This window comes from Rhinichthys klamathensis, unplaced genomic scaffold (genome assembly GCF_029890125.1).
Source record: "Rhinichthys klamathensis goyatoka isolate OS25496 unplaced genomic scaffold, OSU_Roscu_1.1 h1tg000196l_1, whole genome shotgun sequence".
Classification (NCBI taxonomy): domain Eukaryota; kingdom Metazoa; phylum Chordata; class Actinopteri; order Cypriniformes; family Leuciscidae; genus Rhinichthys; species Rhinichthys klamathensis.
In genome coordinates, this window is record NW_026606722.1 from 1,499,818 (window position 1) to 1,523,269 (window position 23,452).

At 38.8% G+C, this 23,452-nt stretch overlaps 1 protein-coding gene across 1 annotated transcript in view; it reads right to left on the minus strand.

Annotated features, from left to right (window-relative positions):
* LOC130096212 (CNK3/IPCEF1 fusion protein-like) overlaps positions 1-23,452 on the minus strand; it is a 91,725-nt gene that overhangs the window by 21,477 nt on the left and 46,796 nt on the right. The window contains exons 11-17 of the mRNA XM_056262896.1: positions 22,958-23,145; positions 21,847-21,933; positions 16,721-17,010; positions 8,746-8,830; positions 7,455-7,777; positions 1,734-1,820; positions 6-15 (exon numbers count right to left, since the gene is read on the minus strand). Of these exons, the coding sequence (XP_056118871.1) occupies positions 6-15; positions 1,734-1,820; positions 7,455-7,777; positions 8,746-8,830; positions 16,721-17,010; positions 21,847-21,933; positions 22,958-23,145 (1,070 nt within the window). The remainder of the gene's footprint in view (positions 1-5; positions 16-1,733; positions 1,821-7,454; positions 7,778-8,745; positions 8,831-16,720; positions 17,011-21,846; positions 21,934-22,957; positions 23,146-23,452) is intronic.

Below are 23,452 nucleotides of genomic sequence, written 5' to 3' on the forward strand. Positions count from 1 at the left end.
CTTACCACAAGGCTTCTGAAGATCAGGTGAAACTACCATAATCAGATAGTTGATATGACGTGCGAAGCAGTCTGTCATATTCCAAAACATTTTTTTTTCCTAATTCTTGTTCAGTTATTATGCATTCATATTTTATGAGTTCATATTCATATTGAGAGGCTATATGGAATATTTAGACTTTTTAAAAATTCATGTCACGCCGCAGGACTATTTAAGTGAACTGCAGAAAAGCTGATTAAGAATGGTAATACATTTAAAAAAAAACTTATTCCCAATTTTCACATTCATTTCCTCAAATCTATTTCCTAAATGCCTATTATAGATCTTATTATGAACAATTCAAGTTTCAATTTCATTTTAAAAATCTTTTTTTTTGTTCTCGTAATTTTTAGTTAAAGTGCCATAACTGGATCTTCCCCAAATGACGATTAAGAACCAAATCACTGCACTATTTGTTCTTCTTATTTTTTTTCTCGATAATCCGTTTAACTTGGTACGTCACAACACCGAAGAAAAGATTGGTTTCATTGTGACTTTAGGGGTTGTTTACACGACACCATTTTCAACTAAAAACAGATTTTTTTATGCGTTTTGGCCTTTCATTTACACGACTCTGGGGTCTGAAAACGCAACCTTTTTTGAAAACGATACCATTATCGTCTCCGTGTAAACTACAAAAACGCGAATTTGAGAAAACAGTGACGTCATGTGTGTATTACGTGTTCAGTTTCTTTACAAAGTGACGTCGCCAACTACTGGCCCGGCAGAATAATACACATTTTTAATCATTTTCACAGATCCATGTGAACGGGGATCGTTTTGACAATGTTGTTGTCTGTGCGCCAAAAAAACTCAAAGAAAAAACCTTTGAGTAGATTATTGTTGTGTAAACGTACCCTAAGTCTTTTACCTTTAGTCTTTTAAGACTTTTTATTCCACATAGTGGCATTTCTAATATCTACACATTTGCCGGTTTATAATGCACATTTTCTGTTTTAAAAACTTTTTTGTACATCTTGAGTTAACATTTACTTAAATTCAGAAATATTGTGACAAGACAAGAGTTCCAGATAACCTAAACCCTAAAAAAAAAAAAAAAAACATTAGTTTAGTTATGACCTAGGCTATTTTTCTCTTTGTGAAAGTTTCTAAAAGAAGGTTGCCAAATGTAGCTAACAGTGTTTGAACAGATAAGCAATAATCACACTCACAGATACACATTCTGCTGAGTATTATGTGAAATAATCTTCAGCAGAGCTTAGGAACAGCTGACAGTTCAATAGGAAGTAGTTTATGATGCAAAAAATAGAATACATATATGATAAAATCAGCTCTGAAAACACTGAACGTACAGGAAACACTCACAACATCTGCAAAACTTACAACAATTAAAAATATAATGCTATGGGAGTCAGAAAAAAAGACCATTTAGTGGCAGCTGTCCAATTATTTAAAATAATTTTCTAACAGTGTTTCATAATAGCTTGAACATTATTTACAGCTACTTCTATTATACTTAAGACAATGGGATTTTTCCCTCGATTGATTCAGTTTGAAGTATTTCACAGAAAGTGTTGACACAGATGCTGTGTGTAAATGGAAATAAATAGGCCCTTAGAAAGGTGAAAGATGAATAACATGCCACTATTCCAGGTGTAACATACTGGAAAAGATATTTCTGATACTAGTCGTTGATCCCAAAACAACAACTGTGAGGAAAAGTGAACACTTACTGACTCATTCTGTCTGTTCATCGTCCTGTGATTCTCCTCTGCTGCTGCCTTCAGAGAGGAGACCAGTAGAAATATCTCCTCTACCAACTGAACCAACACAAACAAATCATTATCAACGTCGTTTATATTCTAATTTAATAATGATAATAAAGAAATATAAAGTAAGTTTAAAGTTTGTTTGAAGCATTTTTTTGACAGACAAACAGATGCTACACTGACGTATACTGTGACCAGTGCATACGGTTGTTACTCTTTCTTTGTGTTACTGTTATTATTAGTAGTTTTTATTTTATTTTACTTACCTGTATCCAGCATGTGAAAACCTGCAGGTATTTTATCCCTCTGAAAATCGCTCTTGCAGACATCCCAGATCCTATTCAAGCTGTGTAACAGTGTTTGTGAACGCTGAGTTGGACTTGCATGAGCCTCTAATAACGCCTTTCATTAGCATAATTGATTTAATCAGTCGCTGTCTCTTCATCACATCTTTTGTGTTTAACTTTGAGGAATTATAATCAGATCTTTTTCTGTCATTGTATTCCAGAGTAAACTGATGGTTTGCTTAAAAGAAGCACTTGGTAAAGCTGTGTGTTGTTGTCTGATCAAATTCCCTGCGCTTCAGGAACCGACCATTGTGGGGCGCTATTGCAATGAACTGATGATGATGATGATGATGATGATGATGATGATGATAAAGAGACTTTTTTTCAACATGCTACGCTTTGTAGCTTATAATCTCGTTTACGTTTTTATTAAGGTAATACGGATGATACTGTATACCACACAGGGAGAGAGTAAAGTATAAAGGAGAGTATGTGTGACGTGTTCAACAGTCTTTTGGTCATAAATGAAAACATGAATTGGAAAAATTATGGTCAGATAAGTTTTTTATACCCTAATAATAAAGATAGAGAGGTATCCTTTAAAACATTATACAGAATTTACCTTGTTGATGGGTTATTTTGAACGTTTCACTGGGGGAAAAAATCTGTGATACATAATTTCTTTCAATGTGCAGCCAATATTCAAGAATATTTTGGATGGATATCTTCATTTCAAGGTTGTTTGGAACAATGTTATTTTTTCCTCTATTTTTTCTTTTCTTCCAAATGTCTTGTTTTAGGCTACTTTTAAATAAATGAATTCCAAAAAGTTGGACAATATGGCACTATACTTTAGACAATAATAATAATAAAAAGAATATATATATATATATATATATATATATATATATATATATATATATATATATATATATATATATATATATATATATATATATATATATATATATATATATAATACTTTGATTTGTTTCATTCTTGCAATTTTACTCCTGGCATAAATAGGTTTCACCTACCTATATCCGTATGTTTCATATTTTCATATTGTGAGTTGTATATGTTTGTACGAATTTTATACATTCTAATTAAAAAAAAAAAAAAAAAAAATAAGGAAGAAAAAATATAAAAAATATGGAAGCATATGGGTAGCAATTTTCAATTTGAGATGCAATATGTAAAATGACAATGCATTTTTCTGTATTTAAATTTACATTTTCCATTACATTTGTGCAACGTTTGGGGCAAAATGAAAATGAAAATTCAATTATATAATTTACATTTGCCATTTCATACACTAGTTTTAATATGTAAGTTGAATATATATTTTAACGCTTTATAAGTTGCAAAATGAAAATGTATTACAGAAATAATTAGATATGTTTAACATGTTCAAGCAAAAACTTAGGCAAAATGATCATTAAAAATGTTATTTTTCTAAATTGCATTTACACTCTGTTACGGTCACCAGCTCTGTCACCTCTACGACACTACACTTCCCAGCATCCCTCAAGTTTTCCACCTGCACACTTTCGGCCATCACCTGATCACCCATCACAGCTGTTTGTCTCGTCACCATCATCTGCTTCACCTGTGTTCTGTTAACCAGTGTTCATCTGTGTTTGTATGTACTAGTTCATTTCTGTTCAGTCAGTGTTTGTCCGTTCTGCTTTGTATCAAGTGTGTGAACCTTCTGCCTGTCGTACTGGTGTTTGTTGTATTTGTAAGTAAACACTTTGCTAAATTGCTATTGGAACTTCTGATTCTCCGTACCTTCTGCCGGCACCACACCCTGACACACACACCATTGTGGTACACTGTTGCCCCGAGGCAACAAACTTTTATAAATTAATTAAATTTAAAAATAATTAATGTTTATTGTTATAGTGTTCAATTTTAAGCAAGAAAAACACCACAAATAATTTTTTACTCATTGATATCATATTGCGTACCATAGAGGGTTAACTCTTTGAGTCAAGAATTAATGGGTGTGACTGAATCAATGGAATAACATCTGAAAGTATACGGCGCTGCATGGGCGTAGCCTACTGATCTGGTGAAACACCACTGCGTAGGCTATCATTTCCTACAAGGAAAAAGAAAAAGGATGTCAGAGATGAGGTGAGTGCTGTTTTATTTCTGTAACTCAATCTGAGCATTTGTCAAGTGGTAATGCAACAGAGTTTGCAATCAGATTGGGCAACTTTTATGCATTTAAAACTCATTGTAGCTTATCTATAACGTCAAGTTATACTGTTTAGATTATACTCCTAAAAATAAATTCTGCAAATCTGCTTTGAAACAATGTGAATTGTTAATAGCTCTATAAATGTGTACTGTATAACTCAAATGCAAATATAAATGAGTCCTGGTGTATCTACAGTATTAGAGCTAAATTTCACCCCTAAATTCATTCCCATATGGCTATTTCGTAGTTAAATATACCCAGATTTGTTCAGGGCATGATAAAGGTATAGAGTGAATAGAAAAATATGTAGCCTATTGTTTATTTGATATAAATGTCTAATTTAGTTATAGCATATCATGAAAGCATGTTTAAATATTTTCAGCATATTAGCTCATATTAAATATAATTTAGCCCCAGCCTACTTAGCTAATTAATTTTATTTTGTCAGTTCAATCCTGGACGGTTTAAAAGTGAAGCTGGATCAGCTGGAGTGTCACTTCACATGGAGCATTGAAAAGGACGATGTTGACACAGGTAATCTCGTCATCAGACTTGAAGAACAGGCCAAGCTGGATCTAGGCAGGGAAGAAGGAGCTGCACGAGCACAATGCTCTTTGGGATTTGTGAAATTCCTTCTTGACCTCAAAGAAGAGGCCCTTGCCCACCTGTTGAATTCTGAGACACTCATTAAAGAAAACCTGGGAGACAACTGTGACAAAACTCTCATTGTCACCTATGGAAATTTTGCCTGGGTGTACTACCACATGAAGAACTACACCGAGTGTGAAAGTTACCTGAAGAAACTTAAGAAGATAAATGAAACATTTCCAACTGAGTTTTCATCCATTCCAGAGGTTCTTGGTGAGAAAGGATGGGCCTATCTTAAATTCTCTCACAAGTATTATGACAGAGCCGTAGAAGTTTTCCAGAAGGCTGTGGAACTGGATCCAGAAAATAGCGAGTGGAACGCTGGTTATGCCATTGCTCTGTATCGCACTGAAACTGGTACTCACACCGAGTCTTGCACTGTGGATTCACCTGCAGTCAAACAGCTGAGAAAGGCCATTGACATCAACCCAGATGATGATGTCCTGGGAGTGCTTCTAGGACTTAAGTTGCTGTCATTATCCAAGAGCTTGATGAATGAGTCTGAGAAATTGGTTGAGAAAGCCTTGAATGGGTCTCCAGAACATCCGCATGTCATGAGATATGTTGTAATGTTCCTCAGGGATCAAGGACCTGTAGACCGGTCTATTGCACTGCTGGAGAAAGCACTTAAAATATCACCAAACTCCAGCTTCATACATCATCAGTTGGCAATGTGCTACAAGACCAAGAAAATTAATTTACAGAAAGAAAAAAGGAGCAAGGTGGAGGTAGATAAGGCTCAAAATAAATTAATATACTATTTAGAAAAGGCAACATCCCTAAAAGAGTCCTTTATCTTTGCAATGAATGAGCTTGCATTACAATATGGAGAGAGTCATAATCTGCGCAAGGCAGAAGAACTGTTTGACAAAACATTCAAGACGGCAAAAGAGAAAAAGGAACAACTACAAGTAGTCCATTTGTATTTTGCTCAGTTCCAGCTGTACTGTAACAGACGTGAGGATTTGGCAATTTTGCACTACCAGGAGTGTTTGACAATGGCTCCACAAACTATTAATGGGACTAAAAGTGCACAGAAACTGATGAATATCGCCAAGAAACGTATCAAGGATGATCCAAATGATTGGAAAGCCAGTGCGATAATGGGATTAGTTTATCAACACAAAGGCGAGATGTTTCAGAGTTATTCAAACACTTCAGGCAATGAAGAGAATGATGAGTTCCTGAGTAATCTTTGTGAGCTTATGTCTTTGTAATCAAATAATAACTGTTTACAAGGATGCCTAACTAAGGATAAAAAAAAAAATAGGTCTAATTTGCACAGAAAACTGGTGCGTACGCATTTAGTTAACCCTTGTTCAAATGTTGATGACGAAGTGAGTCTTCGTAACTAGTATAATTTGCCTGAAACAAGGAGATTTTATTACGCACTAATGTATGAATCATGATTTCTTAGTTAAAATGTTAGTGCACAAGAGCTAATGTGTAAAGTGGCATGTTATTGTTACCTCTGAAATCCTTGCAGATCTGATTTATTCAGTTCTTATGATTATTGAATGTGTTGGTTATGTGGGAGGAAGAAAATCCAGTTGTACTTATTTTTTAGGAGAATATGGCACATGTTATGTATTCAGATGTATATTTTATTAATTTACATTTTAGCCTTAATTTTTTCTCCCTGTTGTATTCTTATTAGGTTGTATATTTGAGTTGTATTTTATTTCTGTTAAAGCTGTGTTATGGTGTTTAATTTCACAGCATTAACTACAGTTGTTATGCTTTGATTAATAAAACATTTGACAAGAAAAACTGCAAAACCTTTTTGTTTTAACATATAGACCTTAGTCAGGTTAGATGCCATGTAGAAAGAAAGAAAGAAAGAAAGAAAGAAAGAAAGAAAGAAAGAAAGAAAGAAAGAAAGAAAGAAAGAAAGAAAGAAAGAAAGAAAGAAAGAAAGAAAGAAAGAAAGAAAGAAAGAAAACAAACTCCACAACTGGAGAAAAATGTGTCCTCATCCAGTATCTGCGGCCGTATTATATATTGTCAGGCTATATGTCTAATAACCATGCCCAATTGGCACTAAGGGGCCTAAAGTGTGCCAAGAAAACATCCCCCACACCATTACACCACCACCACCAGCCTGCACAGTGGTAACAAGGCATGATGGATCCATGTTTTCATTCTGTTAATGCCAAATTCTGACTCTACCATCTGAATGTCTCAACAGAAATCGAGACTCATCAGACCAGGCAACATTTTTCCAGTCTTCAACTGTCCAATTTTGGTGAGCTCTTGCAAATTGTAGCCTCTTTTTCCTATTTGTAGTGGAAATGAGTGGTACCCGGTGGGGTCTTCTGCTGTTGTAGCCCATCCGCCTCAAGGTAATAATCAAGGAACTTTGCTGCCGTACCATGAGTGCAGCAGGCGCAATGATATTAACTGCAACTACACAAACTTAGTACCGGTCACGTTGGAAGTTACCTAGCTAGGGACTATTTTCAGGCGCTGTGTAATATCATTGCGCCTGTTCCTTGATCACAAATCACAGTCGCACCATTTCAGGCCAGTGATCAACAGTTGCACCTGCACCTGCCAGTAGTACGAGTGGCTTTCACTGAGAGCCAAAGTGCCATTCTGCATTCGAAGGTATTTACAGTCCACATAGTTCTTTACATTAGGGCACTTTATCTCAACTAGTCCAAATGGTGGCTGTGCAACTGGATCAAAAATCAAGCCATCTGGTGAGGCACCAAGCCAAGGGGCATCAGGGTGGATGACGAGGCCACAGGGTGTGTAGTTGACATCTTTCATCCTGCAGTACTCCATTCCCGCCTCAAACTCCATGTCTGCACCTCTTCTCATCTCAGCAGTCTGCCTTCTTTCTGTAAGAGACTCTGCAGAGCTATCTCCCCTCACAAAACACACCAGGTAATCCTATGCCTATAGAGCTGATGCCACTCCTGGTCTGCTGCCTGCTCTCTTGTTGCCGCCTCAGTCTTATAGGCCATGTCCAGAGTGACCATCAAGCTTTTCGGATGGAAGTGCTCCTCCTGTGCACTCTGTTGGGGCAAGCCTGCACTCCCCAAGAGGTAGCGGTGAGTAAGGTGGAGGATCTTGGTGCATCTTGACTGACTTTGTTGGGAATATAGGCTGCTGCATGGCAAGCGAGCACACTCCCCTTTTGTGCTAAGCCAAATGCGGTCTCAACAAGGGTCTTCTCGTCACTGATGCCCATAGTTGCTGCAAGAGGTTTCACGGTAATATTGAAGTCTTTATACGCATCTCCAATCTGTAGCAAGGAGATGTCAAGTGGGTCCCCAACCAAGCCCTTGTAGAGTGTACCTCTGTAAAAAACGGTAATGTGTGTAAGGGAAATTTAGTTAAATACCAGTATTTATTTTTTTCATCTTGTATCATTAATAAATGTGACAGCATTCACAGACAGGGCTATTGTTATGAGATTTTTTTTATAGTTGGCTTTCAAATACTTGTGAAGTTAGGACACCATTGAGGTTGTCCTGAAGTTAAAACTGTTTTTAGGATTTTTTGTGGAGTTAAGATGCTTCTGTTATCCCCCATTCCTATCTGTAGGTAAGATAAGATTATACACTTAACAAAATGTTATTCTGTAATAGCTTTTGTCCTAAATGTTGTCCTAACTAAAATTGCCATGGTTACCAAACAGATAAGATGTGTGGTTGTGAAACAAAAGTAACATCCTCATAACTGAAACGCAGATCTGGCAAACTGCTCAGCAACAGCTAAGCAGCGCTACGCCTGCAAAGAGAAACAACACAACCAAAACCACACAAACAACAATCCTAACAATTGTATAACCCAGTATGATGCAGTATTTACAGTAATCACAGCTCACTACATCGCCTGATTCCTCCTTCCATAAGCCGGATGAGTCTTGGTCTGGTGATGACCATGCTGTTTATGGGCCCAGGTTTCACTCCCTGACAAACAACAGAATCTCAACCATGAGAGACAAGAAAATGAAAAGGGGAAAAAACTAACTAGTCAGGGAAGGTATGTGACATATTACATGCAACTGTCTATGTAAAAAAAAAAGCGAAACAAAACTGTTTTGCTCTCCATCTGACCCTTTACAAGTTGGACATTGACAGATCGTGCTTCCAATATTGTTTATAATTAAGTACATCACAATTACCAGAAATACTAGGCCTAAGAATTGCATCTCAACACTTAACGCTGTTCAGGGCTTGTGTCGTTGCTGCCCTGTCTCAGGGCAGGTTTGGACCGGGGTCACAACCTGCACATTCAGCTCTAATAGTGTGCGGTTTGGAAGAGCAAAGCAACTGTGTGGTTACACACTGCAGTGCCAGCTACACATGAGCACTGGTTTGATATGAGGATGACAGGGTCAGAATCCTGAAGCACTATCTGTTCAAAAGGACATATTTTTTCAAACATTGACACTGATTTGAGAATGTAGTTTATCTTGAATTTATCCTTCTTTATCAGATGCCACTGATTTGAGCAGCAGTCTATAGGTTGCTGGGGCAAGTTTGGCAATGACATTAATACAATAACAGGATTTGTTATTACTGTAATAGAGTTTTTTTTTATCTTGGTAGGCCTGATTATGAATATTATTGATTGATGGGTGGCACTCAAGATCAAGGATTTACAGTCAGTCAACTATACCCCAGTGACCTCACTATCCGAGATCCATAACAAGTACATATAAAACAACACTGAACTTGGAACAAACTGTGCATGCATAAACCAAGCATCTCAGAATATGAAAGCTCTTGCCTTTCTGACGATAGTCAAGGGGACCCAGTCATGATCACTGATTAGTCTACTTTATAAGAGGCTTCTCTGGAACAGATTGAGAACTCGAACAGAACACCCGACCCATCTCTAACGTTACTCTCAGGCTGCGTGGCTTCTCCATTTTCCTCCATAGACCTGTGACAGGTTGCCCTTATGCTGACAGCACCAGTCAGCTTGTCTTTGTTTGATACTGGTGAAAAATCAGTGACAACGTGATTATGCGGGGGAACATAGATCAAAATATGGTTGGCTAAAAGTACCTGTCTCACAGTTTGTGTTAGACACTGATCTTATATATATATATATGAAGATAAATAATCACTAATATACAGCTCTAAAATAGGCCTAGCTACCTCCCTGAAATAGCTCTATAGCTAACTTAGCAATCATAAGTTAGCTAACGTTCGTAGATTTTGTACATGCCCTCGTAGTCGCATATGTATGAGGAAGCGTATAGCTTAAACCAGTGGTTCTCAACCTCTCCTGCAGGGACCCCCTGACAGGCCATGTTTTTGTTTTAACTCTGAAATGGCACACCTGATTCAAGTAATTAAAGGCTTAATGAGTAATTAGAGTAGGAATAGTTCAATTAATCAATTAGTCAACTACTCATTAAGCCTTTAATGACTTGAATCAGGTGTGCCATTTCAGGGTTAAAACAGAAACATGGCCTGTCAGGGGGTCCCTGCAGGAGAGGTTGAGAAACACTGGCTTAAACCCTTTATCCATTTTGGTGGCAGGAGTTTTAGATGTCAACCTGTTAATGCGATGGACATCGGTTATGCTCATCTTCGGTAGCTCCTGAAGACATCTCGAGTAAAACAGCGCCATATTCAAGCTCGTACAGAGGACATGCACCGGAAGCGACGCGTTGTGTTTCACAGAATACAGTTGGTTGCGCATAACCCGTATTGACAATGGAAGGCGAGGAGACTTATGATCGTAAGTTCATGAGTTGATTTATGATGAGTTGATATCGCATTTTAATATGCTCCCGTTCATTTTTAGATGGGTGCGGAGGCTTTTTAGGTAGGGTAGAATCTGCGATCTCTGACGAAATACTATTGGGCGAGATTACACAGAACAACACAAAAACAGATATTCCAACACGGTACACACATTTCAAAGTAAAATAACTGGCTGTGTAAAATAACTCCGCATGTTTCCTAAATATCTGCAAACATATTATGATATTTGTATGCTTTAGTCCAGTCAAAAACTTACATACAGCACCTTTAATTACTAGACTCCAACTTGTAAATAAATGTTAACATCCTTGTCCACATCGTTTTTCTGAGCAGTTTTCCGAGGCTTCTGTACACCTCATGACATCTCAAGATGGTCACTGACTTATCACATGACAGCTCTCTATTTAAACCAAACCAATGATACAGTATATCGATACACGGTCATGGAAAATAATGGAAATAAAAACCTTTAAAGGTGCAATGTGTAATATTTCTGAGGATCTATTGACAGAAATGCAATATAAGATCCATAACTATGTGTTCAGTGGTGTATAAAGACCTTACTCAATGAACCGTTATGTTTTTATTACCTTAGAATGAGACATTTATATCTACATAACCGCGGGCACCCCCTTCTATGAAGGTCGACATATTGTGACGTCATGTTTCTACCGTAGCGACAGCGAACACACAGCGTTACAGAGCGCGATTCGTCACTACCTTGAAAGAGAAGCCACAGAAAGCTAGTCATAAACACCGTGAGTAGTGACTTTTCCCTTGTCAGTGGTGTAAAATATGTAGTTGGATTGTTTCATGTAACTTAGTTCTTCTCCCTCGCTGTGTTATGGCTTTGACAATCAGCAGATTAGCACTATTGACCGTAAAACAGTAACGTTACAGGAGTCACCAACCCGTCGATCGCGAAGAGTTTTCAAAACCAGAGAAAAAAAACAATATTTTTATTAATTATTTATTAATTTGTGTGTAGTAAATGGTGTCTAGGGGATGCGGAGGCGCGCGCGCTGTTACAATCACGTCATTTTGCCCGCGCGCACCTTTGGGCTCATGCGGACGTGTCGAGTATAAACAAGGCTTTACGCTTTAACCAGCTCAGCCACAGCCCTACAGCATAACAGCTCATATTAGCCAGCTAAACTTTTACTACCCTATTAGAAAAAACATATCGTTGGATAGTTTCATGTGGTTCTTCTCCCTCGCTGTATTATGGGTTTGCTATGTGGGGAGAAATGTGCTGGTTACGTTCGTGAGACAATCAGCTGATTACTATTATTATATTCTATATTTAGACCCTTGATCCTCACCTGACTATGGCTTTGTAAACTTTATCCATGATGTGCTTTATAATGGACTGTGGTACAGAAACAGTGACAATGTTACACACTCTTGGCTTACTCTGGCTATTCTCTGCTGTCTCAGACGACGATATGTTTGTCCCGTTTTGGCCACCGTAGCTTCTTCGAAAGGGAGGGGTGAGCAGTGGGCTGAGCCCTTAGTGCAACTCGCAACCGAACCGCTAGATGTCGCTAAAATCTACACACTGCACCTTTAAAAAATATAATTATTCTAGTGAAATATGGATATAGTTTTGCTCAGTTATGTGCAGTTCTAAAATGTTTTATTAGCATATTTTATCAGCATATTGCACTATTTGTTGTTTTCTAAGTAGTTTACAGTTGAATCATAAGTTTGCATAGGCTACACTTTGCAGAGTGTGAAAATTGAAAAATATGAATAATTGAAAAATAAAAGGGATCCAACAGCGACTGTATGATTTTAAGATCCATCTTTTCACACTGAGTGACTCATACACAACTATTACAATTGGTGAAAACATTTACTGGTGCTCCAGAAGTAAACTTAATGCATTAAAGATCAGGGGGTGTAATTTTGTACAGGATGTGGTAGAAATTCCCCTATGCACCTTAACCTGGGCCATCTTCTAATCGACGCTTATATATTTATCCTCTAGCCTATAGTCAACATTTTGCTGAGTCGAACAACATCTCACCCCCTATAAACACTATTACTTGGGAATAAGATCTCTCGTGCTCCCGGCGGAAAAAGTTTGGGAACCACTGGTTTCGAATATGGCAAGAGCTCTTCAGTCGATGGCATGACATACTCTTAGATTGATTATAAAATTACACCAGTATTCAGGGACAGGCATTTGGGTCGTTTAGATCATACAAATCTGACCAATACCATTTTGTTAATTTAAACGGTGGATTATCCAAGTTTACATCAGAAAATTATGGAGTGCCTCAATGGTCTGTTTAAGGCCCTCTGCTATTTTCGACATTCATGCTGCCCTGGATGACCAGTCATTTTCATCTATTAAATTCTGATAAGACTGGATTGTATAGTTTTGTTTTGGGTTCGTGTTTTATGTTACATGTAATTGTCTTGATTATATGGACTTGTGTGTCTTGTGTATTCACTAGTCCTTGTGTATTTAAAGGTATAGTTCACCCAAAAATGAAAATTAGCCCACCTGAAGCCGTCCTAGGTGTATATGGCATTCTTCCTTCAGACGAATTCAATCGGAGTTATATAAAAAAGAATATCCTGGCTCTTCCAAGCTTTATAATGGGAGTTAATGGACACTATTTTTTGAAGTCCATACAAGTGCATCATATCCATCATAAAAGTGTCCCAAACGGCTCAGATGGTTTAATAAAGGCCTTTTATTAAAGGCCTAATTTTCATTTTGTGTAAACGTACCGAGTCATGTATAATCTTATTCTGTTGTTACAGGAGCTGAGTAAGGCAGGGGTGGACTTCTGCTGGCGGTCTCTTCATCACGAGTTGTGTGTCCGTGTGTGAGTGTTGATGCAGGTGGACGGGAGTGGTGTCTTGCCATGGAGGCCTTATTGTGCCCTTTATTCCCCGCTGTCACGCCTTATATCAGATCAAAAGCATATGACTATTGCTTAAAACATTATGAACAGCAGCTACACTAATTATTTGCTTTCTGTTTCTACCCCAGGATTATATCAGGTCCAGTCTGGATCCAGCCTCTTACGAGGACTTCAGATGATGCCAACTCTGAATCAACATACACTGCCAAATCAAAACTTATAATAATTGCTTTAATGAGATCATTGTTTCTGCCTAAATAAATACATTAGGTTAGCTAACTGCATGATTTGTAGTATTTTTGACGTATGGACATTATACTTTACACCAGGTATTGACAAACCCAGTCCTGGAGGTCCACTGTCCTGCAGAGTTTAGCTCCAACCCTGATAAAACTCTCCTGCCTGTAGCCTATAGTATTTCTGAAGACATTGGTTAGCTGGTTCAGGTGTGTTTGATTGGGGTTGGAGCTAAACTCTGCAGGACAGTGCCCATCTAGGACAGAGTTTGCCTATGCTTACGTTGCAGTCACCTCAAATAACAGAATTCTCAAAATTGAAATGTAGAAACATGCATTTTTTGAAAAGCTGCTTTGAAACTATGTATTGTGAAAAGCACTATACAAATAAATGTTAATTGAACAGAATGTGAATAACATATCACCTCTTTTTGATCCAATCTAAACAGTGGTTAAGGCTTGTCTTGTTCCACATTCAAGTAATACATTGATTTGTGCTCTTTCACAGAGAGGTTGTCAACAAACCATATGTAATTTTCTATTGGAGTAACCTTGCTAATATTGTAAAATGGTTGGCTATCGCAGCATAAACACCTTAGTGTGAAAAGTTAGGGGTTTTTTTCTTTTTCTTTTTTCAAATTAACCACAGATTCTATACCCAGGGAATTTTTACCTAATAAAATTGAAATCTGACATTGACACAATGTGTAACTTTTGTAATATGCAAGAAGCAGCAATTGTACTTTTATTTTGGTACTGTAATTACACAAGTGTTTTGGGAAAGTTTTGCGTTTAATTTTGTGATGTATTGTTTGATTTCGTAAAAACAGATTAAAAAAATTTGAAAAAAAGAATTTTATAAATGTATTACTCCTGGCTAAGTATCATAAGTGCAAATCCTCCAATCATTAGCCACATTTCAAGGCGTTTCTCAAGTTGCAACAATATTTTGAAACGCTCTCTGTATCGAAAAAATACTGCGAGGAAAACACTGTCCTGTAGTGCTTTTTTTCAAGATCCCCCATTAGTTTCTTTAAATAGCTTATATTTATATTTGCAGGCCGTTTTTATTATTTATTCATTTATTCTTTTATTTGGTTATTTTATATTTTTGCTGTTCTTTGTTGTATTTTGTTTAAAACTTTGATACTGTTATATTATATCTGTATTGTATTTGCTGACTGATAAAAAGACAGGTAAGATATTTAAAAAAATATAATCATTCTCAATTATTTACGACTTGGTTGTGATAAGATTACCTTTTTAAACAAATAAATTTTTTTATTATTATTTATGTAGAAATAGTTGGAATTGATAGATTTAAATGTTTTCATTTTTATTTTACGCAGACATTTTTTTAATGAACAGATGTAAACAATTATAGACTACATTTTTTGATACACAAAAAAACTCGTTGTCTTTCAAAGCCGCCGAGCGCCCCCTGGAGGAAAGGCGTAGTGGCAAAGCTGACCGCATTTGCCCCAGACAAGAATCCATGGAATGAGAGGATTTTCCCATTTATAGCATTCTTTATTAACAGTTCTTGACAACATAAACAAGTATCAAGTAGTATCCTATCTTTCTCAAAACTATGACTTGCTCTAGTGTTACTGGTTTTAAGACTCAAAGAGAAGTGTTCTTGTTTATAACAACTTGTTGTTTGCATCTGTTACTGTTCACATGATTTAAGCATGAACAACATTCCCAATAGAAGACCATTTATGATAGTCAGTTATTTTCACACTGAAATGTAAGTAAGTAAGGTTAAAAGGCGTTCAGACTATATTGTGCTCATGTGGCAGACACTTCACGCTATGAAATACTACATCTTCTCACCAGGGATCTCTGCCGTTCAGAGTTGAGTTCAGAATGCCGATTCCTGAATTTGAATTGAGGTAGCAAACAGGATGCAGAAACAGCCTATGTAGGCTAGTTTAAATATGAATTTAAGGAAGTCAAATTAAAATGGAATGAACAGAATAAACTGCTATTGTTATTGAATAAATACACACAGTACCATTCAAAAGTTTGTGGTCGGTTAGATTTTTTCAGAAATCTTTGATTTATTTAAAATAGAATTCTTTTGTAACAATGTAAAGGTCTTTACTGTCACTTTTGACCTATTTATTGCATACTTGCTGAATAAAAGTATTAATTTCCTTAAAAAAACAATACCGACCTTACAAACCTCAATATAGTGGTACTGTATGACACAATGAAAAAAATTGACTGTTAGAGTGTGAAGTGTTGAACTTATTTTTGAGAAATATGTCTAATCAGTTTGAGAATAACGAATAGATTCTACTTATCAGGCATAATGAGTCAAAGCGTCTTGGACCAATGAAATCATTACCTTGCGTTTCAGTAAATTTAACTTCCTGTCATTCCAATTCAAAGTCCATTCCAACTTCCTGTGAGGCGTGGCCAAATCTATTCAAATTCACTCTCGTGAATGGAAAGGAAGTCAATTTTAAATTCTGAAAAATTCCCAAACATGAATAGAAATTTAAGTGCCTTATAAACATGTCAATGTGCAATGTTTATTAAATAAGGGACACTTATTAAAAAAAAAAACTAAAAACGTTTTTGTTTAGTTTTTTCTTGCTCTATCTTCTCTATATTTCAGAGATAAAATAGCTTTAACTTACACAAGGCATATGTTTAAAATAGAAGGCTATTTAGCAAGTGGAAAATAAGTTGGACCAGTATCTATAATATACAATATATGCACAAATTTAATAAGTTATAACACAGTTCCAAGTGAAAATCCTTTTAAAGACCTGATTAATCATGAACAAGAGTTTTCAGTAGTGTCTTGATGAAAAGCAACAGGCGTTCCACCGAGGAGGTCTTTAATACTGGCCGAGCTGAATTTCAACAGATCCTGGTCCCGGATCCTACGGGACGTTCCAGATTTTAAGAGATAATACTGCACGCGGATGGCAGACCCCCTGCAGGCTTCAGTGCGTGAGCAGCTTGAGCCGTGCGATCCAGCTGCTGAGCACAGAGGGTTCGGACGGGGGTCTCTTGGGAGATTTCGGCGCAGGCTTGCGTGCCATGGCTTCCTGGTAGGGTATGGTGGCGCTGTCGTGTAGGTTCGCATTGATGAAACACTGGCTCCCGCGGATGTGGTCGACCCCTCGGACGAGCTGGCGTTCGCCTGTGGGCCGGTAGGGCAGTGGGTAACAGGGCGACTCTTCTGAGATGGTGGGGATCTGTTCGTTACTCAGATACCTGTGCAAAACCTCCTCACCTGAGGACAGACAAGACACATCATATAAGGATGGAAACACTTTTAGGCCCTGTTTACAGCTGGTATTAAAATGCGTTTTGGTCGACCGGATCATAAGTGGACGACGGCGCTAAATACAGGTGTGAACGGTGTCTAAAACATTTTGAGCTTAAAGGGGTGGCTCAGGATTTTGGACATCGGGCCTCATTTCCAAGTTAGCCTTAGTGTTATTTATCAGTGGAGACAGCTTTCAAAAATTTTCATCCAGTCGTTCCAGTTGCATAGTTCGCCGGTGCTAGGCTAGCGCGAGTCAACGGTAACTGCTAGCCTGCCATTAAAAACTGTTTTACCCACTCCACAGTACACCAAACGCAAATAAATTATAACGCCAGACTATCCATGTAAATGTCTGTTGAGAGAATAATGTTAGAAATCAAACTACCCTTTCATTGCATTGCAATAGTTATACTTTGTTCCCTGTATTTATTAGCACAGTCTACAGCAGCGGCGGAGTGATATGTAGTTACCTAGGCAACCGAGAGAGGTAGTGAGAGATAGAGGTAGAGAGAGAGGTAGTGAGAGAGAGAGGTAGAGAGAGGTAGTGTGAGAGAGAGGTAGTGAGAGAGAGAGGTAGTGAGAGAGAGAGGTAGAGAGAGGTAGTGCAGGGAGTCCCGACTGTAGTGCGCTTCGGTTCTGTGTTTACTTTTCGGCGCAGGACTACTAACCGGAGTAAAGTAAAATCCCGCCGCTGCTGAGAAACTAGTTCCTGTAAATGTATTGCGATCATTGAGATGCAAGAGTAGTTTGATTTTTAACATTATTCTCTTAACAGACATTTACATGGATAGTCTGGCGTTATAATTTATTTGCTTTTGGTGTACTGTGGAGTGGCTAAAACTGTTTTTAATGGCAGGCTAGCAGTTACCATTGACTCGCGCTAGCCTAGCACCGGCGAACTATGCAACTGGAACGACTGGATGAAAAATTTTGAAAACTGTCTCAACTGATAAATAACACTAAGGTGTCACGTTACGCTAAATAGAACCCAAGCGCAGACAGTAATTTTACAAAACACGGTTTATTACAAACGGAAAACAAAGACCCACGATGGGGCAAACAACCAGTAACTCAGACAATAACTAGACTTGACCACAAATAGGAACTGGAACTTTCACAGACAGAGCACAATACTCACAGAACCGACTGTTAACAAGACGAACCAGCACTGAGGAACAAACACCGGGAGCTTACATAGAACACATCACAAAAGGTACAGGTGACACTGATGAACATCAATACTAACGAGGGAACAAGGGGCGTGGTAAGGACACATGATCACAATCACAGGTGACACTGATACAACATTAACAAGGAAACCAGGTAAAACACAAGACAATGCCAACACATAGCCCAAAACAACCGACCATGTGTTTGCACACAAAACAAGAGACAAAAACATGACATAACCTCCTCCTTACGGAGCGGCTACCAGACGCTCCACATGGGACATAACCGACTGTAAACTAGACATAAACCAACAAAACATAACAACCATTAACAGTGGCAAACACGAAAACATAACAGTAGGATCGGGATGACACAATAAAAATAACACATGAGGGAGGGGGGGTGGGGGAACAAAAGAGTTCGTAGGTGGAGGTCCAGGGTGGGTGGGTGGAACAAAAGTCCTAAATTCATTGGACATGGGCACTGATTGAGGACACGAAAACCGGGCAGTTCTGGGTGGAGACACATGAGGTACAGTCTTGGGGGGGACAGGTCGGGGCACAACAGGAACAGGGGTAATCGGGGAAACAACAGATGTTGTGGCAGCAAGCAGAGGAGACGATACAGAACCTAAAACTGGGGGCGTTGCAACTCGCAACGGAACTGGGACAGGGGGTGCCACAGACGACTCAGCGTGGGCAGTAGTAGACTCCACAGCTGGGACAGGGCTGGACCTGGTCACTCTCCCATCTACCACAGCGTGGACAGAACTAGACTCCACAGCTGGGACAGGGCTGGACTTGGTCACTCTCCCATCTGCCTTAGCGTGGACCAGACTGTCAGAAGCAACCTGAAGAATCGGCACGGAGCCGGGAAGGGATTGAGACGGCAAACCCGACGATCTCTTCCTCCTCCTCTTTGACCGCGGTGCAGAAGCCATAGCCGGATCTAGGATCGGTACCGTGATCCCCGCAGCCAAGGCTGAAGGACCCCCCGCCAACGTCGAAGCAGCGAGAACGTGGGCGCCAAGCGTTGTCGTGGCTAGGACGCGACTCTCCGGGATCGCTGGTAATGCAGAAGCGGACAACGTCATTGTGGGGTCTTGCCGCTCCTTTCGACGCACATGGTCCACTACCTCTCGAAATGGGCGTCGGATCAGCCCCTGCCGTTCAGCCAGCGGAGGTGGTACATTGAGCCCCGCGATGAAATAGGAGTTTAGGAGGACCTCCGGCGTAAAATTTCTCTTCTCCTCTAGGCCCTGGGCATATCTCTCCAGGGATCTCTCTCCCTGGGGAGGAAACGGAATCTTGCCCCTCCTCATGTCCTCGATGTGTCGACTGCCACCATCGCTCCTCGTCACCCAACTGGCTACTGGCGGAACAAGACATAGTCGACTGTCTGCTGGGTTCAAATGGGCTGGTTCGTTCTGTCATGTTACGCTAAATAGAACCCAAGCGCAGACAGTAATTTTACAAAACACGGTTTATTACAAACGGAAAACAAAGACCCACGATGGGGCAAACAACCAGTAACTCAGACAATAACTAGACTTGACCACAAATAGGAACTGGAACTTTCACAGACAGAGCACAATACTCACAGAACCGACTGTTAACAAGACGAACCAGCACTGAGGAACAAACACCGGGAGCTTACATAGAACACATCACAAAAGGTACAGGTGACACTGATGAACATCAATACTAACGAGGGAACAAGGGGCGTGGTAAGGACACATGATCACAATCACAGGTGACACTGATACAACATTAACAAGGAAACCAGGTAAAACACAAGACAATGCCAACACATAGCCCAAAACAACCGACCATGTGTTTGCACACAAAACAAGAGACAAATACATGACATAAGGCTCACTTGGAAATGAGGCCCGATGTCCAAAATCCTGAACCACCCCTTTAATTGTCCACTTTCAACCACTTCCAGAGGTAGTTGAAAACGCATTGTTTTCGTAAACGCTCATGTGGTCAAATGCGTTCGAACAGCCAGAAAACACCGTCTACTCTCCGCCTACTGAGCTAACGTGTACACATTATGGGAAGTGCACTAGCCCGACGGGATTTAAACTCAAGACCCAAGTTTGGTTTGAGGATGAAAAACATACCAAGCACAATGTTCTCAGAAAGTAGACAGTATGAAAAGGTATTAGCGTATGCCGTGTGGTTGATGTCCATTGTTGCTAGCTGAGCAGAAATACATAATCATGTTTGGCTTGGTCCCCTCAAAGTTGCGTTGGATTTTCTCCTCAGCGTAAAGGTTGAGAGGTCCATCTATCACTGTTTTCCAGGTTCATGAGTAAAAATATAGGCTATAATCTAAATTTAAAAAAATGGCGGGTGCTGGTGTTTCGCGTGCGTTCGGCCAATCAGCGTCAGTAAAGTCACGGATAGTTCCTATAGAGCTGGTTTAGACCTTACTCTGAAGTAGGAGCTCAATTAGTTCCTCTGAAAGGAGTTCCTAGAACTAAAATAGTTCCCAGTTCCTGCGGTGCGAACACGCCAAGAACGGGAACTTCTGCCAATAGTTCTAGGAACTATGAAAAGGTTTCCTCTATAGGGTGCGAAAGCCCCTATAGAGGAAAACCTTCAGCTTTGGGGAAAGTTACTTTTAAAAGTCACAATATTGCATTACTCCCTAAAAAAGTAACTAGTTACATTACTTTTGTACTGTTACGTTACTTTAGCTTTACTTTTTCTCTCCTGGCTGAGGCTCACTCTCTTCCAGGCCTTGCGTGTGTGTTTTTTTAATTTTTTTTACTTTTCACATAATTCTTTTGTGCAAGTGTTTAACAGTAATGCATTCAACATCATATATTATATTATAACATACACCTTTAAAAACACTTTAAGGATATTACTATATTCTGACTACTTCGAATATTTCCCGACCCCTAGAGCTATGTACGCGGCACAAAAGATCTCTTAACGTTACAGCTTATATTACCTACTGGACAACTCTTTTTATTGAAAGCTGAAAGTAATGTGTTGTTACTTTTGTACTTTTTGTCTGTTCCTGCACATGCATGAGTGCGCGTGAAAAAGTAAGTATACCTCAAGTCAATTTTATGAAGTATACTTATGTACAGTTCAAGTCAAGTCAAGTCATCTTCATTTATATAGCGCTTTTAACAATGTAGATTGTTTCAAAGCTAGTATATTTTTTTAAGTATACTTTAGTAAGTATATTATTATCAATGTACTAGTATGTACTTGTAAGTCTACTGTTTCAATACTACTTGGGACTAATTTGGTCCACTTTTAATCTATAAAAGTATACTTTTAAGTATACTTTAAGTGTAACAGTAGCAAACGTTGCAACAATGTAAAAGAAAATTCATGATGACTTCAGATTCTTCAGTACAACAGGAAAACAACTCTGCATGTATTTCTAATCTGCAAAAACATTCCAAAAGTTTACTGATGTCTGACCGAAATGAACTATGGGTATAGAGATATTACCCCTTGAGCTACTTACAGAGACAAAAATGCAAATATTACAGTGTTATCTGACCTTTGTCTGCTCCTCCCCATGTAACTGTGCTTGTGAAATGTTTACGCTGACAGCTGGAGATTCAGTTGTAGTTTACACACAGGCAGGTGTTGCGCTTACCTTTCCTTCCAAGAGCCCAGGGTCTGGAGGGAGAGTCCGACGCGCCCAGGCAAGTGTCTACCGGCATGGACATGGGACGTGGCTTTCCTGAAGCATGTGCACAAAGACAGAATCAGTCTAATTGAGTCCTTGCTCGAGGCGTGCTGGATAAGACATTTATTTCGTCATTTAATTTTCACTTACAACTTGTGTAACTCAGACGGAATGAAAGTAATGATAACTAAGTGAGTCTTGTTGATTCAGTAAGTTCATTCAGTGAATGATTCGTCAGACTGATTCTAATTTTGTGAGTCTTTTGAACCATTTATTAACAGAACTGGCTCATATAATGAACTGGACTAAAACTTGTCATCTGGAATATAATTTGGTTTGCATTGGGGTCATTCTTTTTTTTTTTTTTTTTTTTGCTGTTCAGACTACGTGTTTGGATACGCAAAAAGAAAAAAGCCTTAAAGGGTTCTTTTCCCTAAAAATGAAAATTATCCCATAATTTACTCACCCTCAAGCCATCCTAGGTATATATGACTCTCTTCTTTTAGCCAAACTCAATCGGAGTTATACTAAAAAATATCCTGGCTCTTCCAAGCTTTATAATGGGCGTAAGTAGAGTTTTTAAAGCCAAAAATAGCACATCCATCCATCATAAAAGTGCTCCATATGGCTCTGGGGGTTAATAAAGGCCTTCTGAAGCGAAGCGATGTGTTTTTGTAATAAAAATATCCATATTTATAACTTTATAAACTATAATCACTGCCGTACGCGAGTCTAGTTCTGGCGGAAGAGTGACCCCTGACCCTAAACTAAAGCCTTTATTAACCCCCTGGAGCCGTATGGATTACTTTTATGATGGATGGATGTGCTATTTTGGGCTTCAAAAACTCTACTTACTCCCATTATAAAGTTTGGAAGAGCCAGGATATTTTTTTAATATAACTCTGATTGTGTTTGGCTGAAAGAAGAAAGTCATATACACCTAGGATGGCTTCAGGGTGAGTCAATTATTTTCTCCATTTTTGGGTGAACTATCCCTTTAACAATCATGTTATGTATAAGTGACAATAGTTTGGAAATGTCACAAAAATAAAGTTCTGTTTGTTAAACAGGTTCTGACCTCTAGATGGAGTCCGCTGTCTCAGTCTTGCTTGTGGGATGACGACCTCGGCTGGATTCACGCTAGGTTTGCTGGTGTAGTCGCTGGCGTTTGAACGCCGTCTACCAGCTAAATCCAGAGAGGAGTTGGGCGACTCTGAGCCTTTTGGTCTCATCTTCACACCTGCACATTCACTCGTCTCTGCATCTCTACAGACATACAGAGATAAAGAAGCATTATAGTGTTAACAATCCAAGACAGCGTTTTAAAATTCTCTAAAATGGTGGATGAAGTATAGGTAAAAAGTTCATAATTACAAATAAAAATGACAGTTCTACCCAATATTGGTGCATGTTCACTATGCATTTCTGTGCTTGTTCGAGCTTATGGTGCATTCAAGTTCTCTTGGGAAGTTCGTATGTAAGAGTTGTGACGTTGTAATTATGACTTATGATGCGTTCAAGACCGTTTGGTTGGAGTTTGATGGCGATGTACCATTTCTACAAAAAAAATTCA